This window comes from Urtica dioica, chromosome 7 (genome assembly GCF_054948205.1).
Source record: "Urtica dioica subsp. dioica isolate 48M chromosome 7, U.dioica_male_clone48M_v1_H2, whole genome shotgun sequence".
NCBI classification, from domain to species: domain Eukaryota; kingdom Viridiplantae; phylum Streptophyta; class Magnoliopsida; order Rosales; family Urticaceae; genus Urtica; species Urtica dioica.
In genome coordinates, this window is record NC_142762.1 from 35,002,732 (window position 1) to 35,010,418 (window position 7,687).

General features: G+C 31.4%; 1 protein-coding gene across 1 annotated transcript; it reads left to right on the forward strand.

Moving 5' to 3' along the window:
- Window positions 1-4,897: 4,897 nt before the first annotated feature.
- On the forward strand, window positions 4,898-6,813 carry LOC149391060 (protein MEI2-like 7). Its single transcript, XM_089619921.1, has 4 exons — window positions 4,898-5,463; window positions 5,900-6,016; window positions 6,130-6,289; window positions 6,367-6,813. The coding sequence occupies exons 1-4, from the start codon at window positions 4,991-4,993 to the stop codon at window positions 6,541-6,543; spliced, it is 927 nt and encodes a 308-aa protein (XP_089476047.1). The 5' UTR covers window positions 4,898-4,990; the 3' UTR covers window positions 6,544-6,813.
- The last annotated feature ends 874 nt before the right edge of the window (window positions 6,814-7,687 follow it).

A 7,687-nucleotide genomic window follows, 5' to 3' on the forward strand; every position in this document is an offset into this window, starting at 1 on the left:
GCCCTAAAACCATGAAGATGTCCAAAAAGTTAAAGCCTGAAAGCAGCAGCTTTCTCTGTTACAATACATATATACAGCTAAGTTTCTACGTGATTAAAGTATTTTGATCTGTACCTAATTTGATATGAAATGTTTTTTTAATGCATCTATCCATCAGCTATCACCTTATTTAAAGCAAAACAACCCTTAAATTATTAATTATGTATTACTTTTATATTTACAATATCTTTAATTTTTTTTAATAAAATATATCGCATACGCAATTTCAAACATATGACCCAATTTACATCAATATATTGTTTATCTCTTAAAAATTAAAATTTAATTATCACTATAAAAATAAAAATTATAATAAACCTTAAATGATTTTGGACTGTTAACACTTTTTTATTTTTTTCCAGCCCAGCCCACATTTAGACTATGATTTTGTTTCAATTACACTTTTTGAAATTATAAACAAATTATTTAATTTTAATGAACTAAGTGTTAAATTATATATTTTTTAAGTATGCAAAGGCAACACATGAACTTAGTGTTAAATTCATCCTGATATAAGTTTATGTTGTTTCTAAGATTCTATTAACTTGTATCGATAGTTATTTTACCTATACTTTTTGGAAACCTTCGTGCAATCAAATGAGAATATGCAACAAATAAGATTGAAGAACGTACTCTTGTGAGACACAAAATAATATGATTTCATAATATCTATATTAAATTTACGATATTTTCTTACTTTGAATCAATAAACTAAGGATAAAAATATATTAAAAGAATACATACTACGTATTAGATCTAAAGATGCAAATTTGGTTAAACAAATAGTTTTGATTTATTTTTTAACTTAAATTAACCGGTCTGAACGATAAATTTTAACCGAGATTTCAGTTAAAATTAATCGTTTGGTTAATTTTAACTGGTTAATTTTTAGTTAACCTAGGTTAACTTGAATTATAAAACTTATTGAATAAAAAATAATAGAATATATTATTTTTTTAAATTAAATTCATTGATTAAATTTAAATATAATTAATAATTTCTATTAACAAAATTTAGTTTAATTAAACTGAAATTTATTAAAATTTATACACGAATTTATAATAATTTAAAAAAAAATTCAATTTACTAATTAATTTAATTATAATGAAATGGAAGCTATTAATTTGTTAAATAAATTTAAATATTAAAAAATATATATTAAACTAATTCGGTTAATTTCGGTTAACCTAATTTATAAAATTTGGTTAAACGGTTAGCCTTTAACCTAAATTTTTCGATTAAAGGTGCTAGGTTAGTTGAATTTTTTTTTTATCAAACAACTATTTTAATCAAACAATCATTTTTCCATTTTCCACACAATTTCCGTTTGATTTTGTATTGGAATGTTTTGATTCTTCCATGATTTAAGAGTGTAAAAAAATTGCATAAAATACGACAGTCATAAACCTTGATATAAATATATGCTCGCATGCAGGGGCAGGGCCGGAGGAGCTCACCAGGGGGCTGATTTGGATAAAATAAAATTAGGGGGACTCATTTGTAAATTTTCAATGTAGAAAATGGGCTAAAAGTGTAAAAAAAATCGAGGGGGGATTGAGGCCCCTCTCGGTCTAATATAGCTCTGTCTCTACTCGCATGTGTAAGCAACATTGATTTTATACTATTTCTTTTTATTGATTAGGACGTTCTCAAAGAATACATTTATAATTAATTCAACTCCACTAAATCCCGATCGATATGGGTTAATCAATTATGCTAATTCATTGTTATATGGTTTGGTTTTTTTTAAAACATATTTTGTTCAAGACATTGTGCAATTATCTGTTCAGGGGTTCGTGGTTAATTATTACTTCAGTCACGTGGTCTTACCCTTGAATCGAAATAAAATATCTTGATTTTTAGTTCCAGTTATTGATACAGTCAGATTTGGTTACCCAATATGCTTATTTGCGGAAGATGCTGTGTTTGGTTATGCTCTTGAAAAGAGTTTTTTACTTTTCAAGAAGTGAAAATAGGAAACAAAACCGGAAAATGTGTTTGTTAATGTGTTTTTGGAAAAAAAAATTTAAAATTTTTTGAAGTTGTTTTGTAAAAATGTAAAGAAAACTGAATACAAATAAAATGTGTTTTTGGAAAAAAAAAAAAAAAAAAATTATTCTCTTCTCTCCTCCTTCTCCTCACCCGCGCGCAAGACTTGAAAAAATAAAATAAAAAAATCCGGCCATCTTCTTCAATCACCACCGAGCCTCATCATCGCCGCCAAATAATTTTCATTTTTTCATTTTTTCAAAAGGTGTACCAAATAGTTTTCATTTTTTTTTCATTTTTTTTCAAAAACAAAAATGAAAACTGTACCAAACAGTTTTTTTTAAAACAATTGCAAAATAATTTTTCAGTACAACTACAAAAATTAGAAAATAGAAAACAAAAACTTTTTGAGTTAACTACCAAACAACCCCAAATTTGATTCTCAATTCTCACCAAACTAACATAAGAGTTTGATTATCAAATAACGTCTTTAATTTAGTCACACACGTTAACTTAATTAGTTCTAGTAACTTATTTTTTCTTCTTCATTGCATTCACTATTTTGGTTCGACATTAACAAGTGTGTGCACCGTACTTGCATAGAGTAGATCGTGGTGTGTACGTATTTGCGTTTAATCGTTGAGTGATCTTCAGGAGACGGACTATAGGGAGGGTGATTTTTTTATTATAATTTTAGGGAGTTTAAGTTGCAATTTGTCAATGATAGATGAAACAACTACTTTAAGGGGTGTGTGCAAGTTCAAGTCCTTGTTTCTCTATTTAATATAATAAATTATTTTTAAAATTGTGAAAAACATTGTTTTTAGATTAGTTGTTTTATCACTAAACTAGATTATCTATTCTATAATTTCTATTGCGTGTCTTTATAGCTTGATACTACTTGCTTTATTTGCTTATTCAATTAATCTATAGTTATGTAGCTTGTTGTTTCCAAAATTAGTTGAATAACTACGCTGATACATGTTTAATATCATATTAGAAATGAATATGACCGAGCGCTTGAATTTAGGAATGGCTTGTTAGTTTGCACGAATACGCTAATGTTTCTATAACTTCGCTACGTAAAGCATTGACAAGAACCAAATATTTATGGATTAGTTTATCAAATGTACCCGGTACGTCCATATGTACACAAGGCTCGAAGCTAGCTGTACATTCCTGAGATCAATTTACTGGGAATAGAGAATATCACCGAACTAAAATTGGAGGATATTTTTAAATTAGAAAAACTGGAACAAACTCTTTTTCCTTTGGGACTTCACCAGATTGTGATTTGTAGTTGTTGTACAGTACAAGTTTATAAAGTTCTATTTCGGAAGTACCCAAAAAAAAAAAAAATAGCAACAACGATCAGGAGCTGTCACGTTATAAACTGTTGATCCAAAAAAGATAAGTGGGTCGTTGGTTTTTTTTGTTTTTTTTGGCTGAAAACTCACGAAAGGTCCTCATGGACCTCATTATTGATTATTAATTCTAGGCAACAATAGTTTATTAGAATATTTTATATTTATGGTTGTTAACTCTATTTCATATACTATTCGTTAGATTTTGATCAGTTGGTGGTAATAGTGTATTTAAAAGGAAATTAAGGTTCTTAGAATATTATATATTTATGGTTGTTAACTATATTTCATATAAATTTTCGTTAGATTTACCGTGATCAGTTGGTAATAGTGTATTTAAAAGGAAAGGTTCTAGGTAACCCAAAAAAACTGGGGTTTGATCCGTTTGGAGACGTTATCAACTTTGACAAGGATTTACTTCATAATATCCATGACAATTGTCTTTGAATCATGGGCTCATTTAAAGTTCAATCATTACTGGACGTTGAAATTTGTTCAACCATTAATCATCACAGTCACACCACCGCTTAGATAGACTGATAGAGATGAGAATCACTGATAAAAAAAAAAAAAAAAAAAAAAAACATAGATAGAGAATCGTGATACCTTATAAAAATTACAGTAATTCATGCAAAAGCTGCATAGGAAATATTTTTTTTTTTAAATTTAACTAATGACAAATATATTGATTAATTTATGTAATACTAAAAATTACATAAATTAGTATGAACTTTTGTAGTCTTATATTTTTAAAATTTTTCCCTTGGGGTATTTTACAAATTAATTTATGAAGACATTCTAGATGCCTTAATTTAAATGCTTTTCGTTTATCATTCGTAGTACATGCATAGATTAAAGATAAGAATAATATTTTAGGGGGTTTAGACATAGAAAGTATTTTTTTCTCTTTTACGTTTAAATTTTATTATAAATGAATATTTAAAAAATAATTCAATTTAAGACAAACCACACCACATGCATTATATTATACGACTATGCGAGAGTACGAGACATCATAGATTAATTGAAACTAATTATTTAACTAATTTACACAGATTATTTTAATATTTTTATATAACAACAATACTGTATCTTTAAAAAAAAAATAGTATATTATTATGTAATGTCGCCGCCAAAGTTAAATCAACATTAATGTGGGTACTCGATAATCTTCTAATTCTCCATACCCATCATTACAAAAAGATCTCAATCACTAGAAAAAAAGCAACCATCACTGTCGCTTCTTTCATGGGGTACTTCTTCTAGTGTAGAAAAAGGCCTGACAAGCCAATACAATGGCCAAGTAAATCTAAACCGTAGAATATTTCAATCCTACGGTCGGCCCACAAAAAATAATTCCACCACACTGATACATAATTTTACTAACCGTCAGATTGTCATCTAACGGCTAGAGACATTTCTAGTATCAGTACAAATTTTATAACTTCCTCACACTAATACACCCCCTAATCTTATACTGTTTTGCCTACCTGAAACAAATAAAGCCAAATCTCATTCCTTTTTCTCTGAGTCTCCGAGTCTTACCTTCTTTCTAAAAAAAAAAACTCTTCCTCTTTCCTTCTCTTCTTCTCTCTCCAATGGCGTACTCTAAGCCTCTGAACCTCAACGCCGTGCCATATACGCCGGAAATTGTTCTCAAACACGTTCATGATCAGAAATTTATTCCGAACTCTGAACCAGCAGTGCTTGGTCATCCAGCTCTTTCTCTTCCCCATTATTGGCCTCAGCCCAGCCCTTATCCCTATCTTTGGGTCCACTTTCTCAACCCGGCTCTGCCTCTGCCTCAGACGATGTTCGCGTCCGACGAGAAACCGGCTAGCTTCGAGAGAGCGAGGAATGTGGTCGGCGGTGAGTTCAGGAAGAAGAGCGGTGGAGCTAGGGTTTCTAATAATCTTCGATTCAAGAAACAGGCGGTGGTGAAGGCTCACCGGTCAGCGTGTCCGGAGAAGAAAGAATCGGGCGGTATATTACCGTTCCCGGTGGATTTTGAGGCGCTTGTGTTGACCGGAAAAACCACCGTCATGGTTAAGAACATTCCGAATCACTTCAGGTTAATTCTCCGTCTGTTTTCTGTTTGGTGCGTTGAATGCCTTGTTGAAAAAATTATCCATTTAGCTTGGAAAGTAGTCTGTGTTTCTCGGTCGAAACACTATTAGGGTTTCCTTAAATGGGAAGAGCTCATTTTCTGTGTTTCTCGGTCGAAACACTATTAGGGTTTCCTTAAATGGGAAGAGCTCATTTTTTATGTTCCCAATTTTCCAGGATAGAATTGTTGGAGTCTTTCGTGGGTTTAACATTTGCATCCATGTAAAAAATTAATTTGATGTTGGAACACTTGTATGTTATTATTGTCTTGCTATATTTAATTTTGTCTAAAATTATTTTTAAATTTTGTGTTGTCTTTCTTTTGGTGACAAGACAATGAAATTTTTAGTTGTATAATTTGTATTTGTACAAATTCTGACAAACCTTTCTTCACATTTCAGGAGAAACGACCTGATAAGGATTCTAAATAATCACTGCAGACACGAAAATAGGAAAGCCTTCCGGGAAAAGACAGGCAAGACGGAGTACGACTTTTTGTATCTCCCAATGGACTTCAAGTTGGTTTCCTTCTTTCTTTCTTTCTTTCTTCATTTTTCCTTTAATTTTTACTATATATTATCATCAATCCGAACCAATTGGTCTCATTTGTTCGCTCTCTGGTCGTACACAGCAAATTCTGGCACGAGAGAAGAATAGCCAATCTGGGATACGCGTTCGTCAACTTCACCAAATGCATTGGAGCTTGGAGGTTCTACGACACCTTCAACAACCTGAATTGGCAATCTGCCACGAACAACAAAACTTGCCAGGTCACACTTGCCAAAACACAGGTAAATTAAATTAAAGAAATAAACACACTTATTCTTGTTCACCATTTACTTTTTACGGATTTATTTTATTTATTTAGGGGAGAGTAGCGCTAGAAGACAGCTTTCGCACTAAGCTGTTTTACTGCCACACTGATGAGTACTTGCCGTTGGTTTTCAAGCCAGCCTGCAATGGATTCGGGTCGCGGTTTCTCGCCCGTACGATTGGGAGGCGGGTCCCGATGAACCCTCGCCATGGCATGAAAAAGTCTGCTTGATCGCCGAACCTCGTTGTCGATCGAGTGGTTAGGTTTAAGGTTTAGAGTAAGATGGCCGGTACTGGTTAGTAATAACAAGGGATTCCAAGGTCTGTGAATATATGATATGGTGTAATGTAGTAGTATTGGTGTGTGTGAGAGAGATATCATAGCTAGGTTTTCAAGTGCCGTGTTTTCATTTCTCCCTCGGTTTGGAAGTCAGGGGTGAATTGGAAACATGGTCCACCAGCTAAGTAGCTAATTTTCTGTTTTTTCTCTAGTTTTTTTTTTTTTTTTTTTTCCGGACGTTTTATATGTAATCATCGTGAAACTTCAGTCTTATGCAATACGTATCTTTCCACGATCTCTTTTTTCTGCTTCTCAGTATTAGATGTTACGTTGCTCTGGTGCGTCGGCATTGTTTTTCTGTGACTTAAAATATTTTTTTTATTATGTCTCAGAAGCTCACAGCAGGCTGGGACCCATTTTTTACTAAGCTAATGTTTAAGCAATTTGCTCTATAGAGCTAATTTGTTAAGCTAAATCAATAGCTAATATACAAAACAATGATAAGCAAGTAGTTTAGAATTTTTGCTATTTACTAGCAAATCCTTTCAATGTTAAGCAAATGACCATTAAAGATTTCTACAATTTGATTAATTATAAATGTAGTCTTCGTGTAGAAAACAAAAATGTGTGCTAGACTCTCTCTCTCTCTCTCTCTCTCTATATATATATATATATATATATATATATACTAGTCTGAAACACGTATTTGTAGTTGTAATCAGTAAATAATTAATCTATGTATATGATTTAATTTACCAAGTTTTTCTTCGAAGCACGAGGTTATAAATGAAAATTAAGATATGAAATATTTTAACAATACATAAGACTTAAGGGAGTAAAATTTTTGAGAGACTCTCGTAATCAGTGCAAACATTTCAAGGAAATATATAGTCACTGACATACTTAAAAAAAATTGACATAAGTAAATAAAAATCAGAGTAGTCGTAATAATAAATCCAGTTCTTAAGTTCTCAAACCTAGCATTTTATCATTTCCGTCCTTCGATTCCCAGACCAAACACGTAAAATTTAATAATAACAATTCAAAATCGATTCCACAAACCTTATCGTTAATCATCAAAATCATCTACACCACG

Coding starts and splice junctions, on each gene's coding strand:
- LOC149391060 (XM_089619921.1), top strand. CDS start 4,991: ATGGCGTACTCTAAGCCTCTGAACCTCAACGCCGTGCCATATACGCCG. Junction 5,464..5,899: donor AACATTCCGAATCACTTCAG/GTTAATTCTCCG, acceptor TTCACATTTCAG/GAGAAACGACCTGATAAGGA. Junction 6,290..6,366: donor TCACACTTGCCAAAACACAG/GTAAATTAAATT, acceptor TTATTTATTTAG/GGGAGAGTAGCGCTAGAAGA.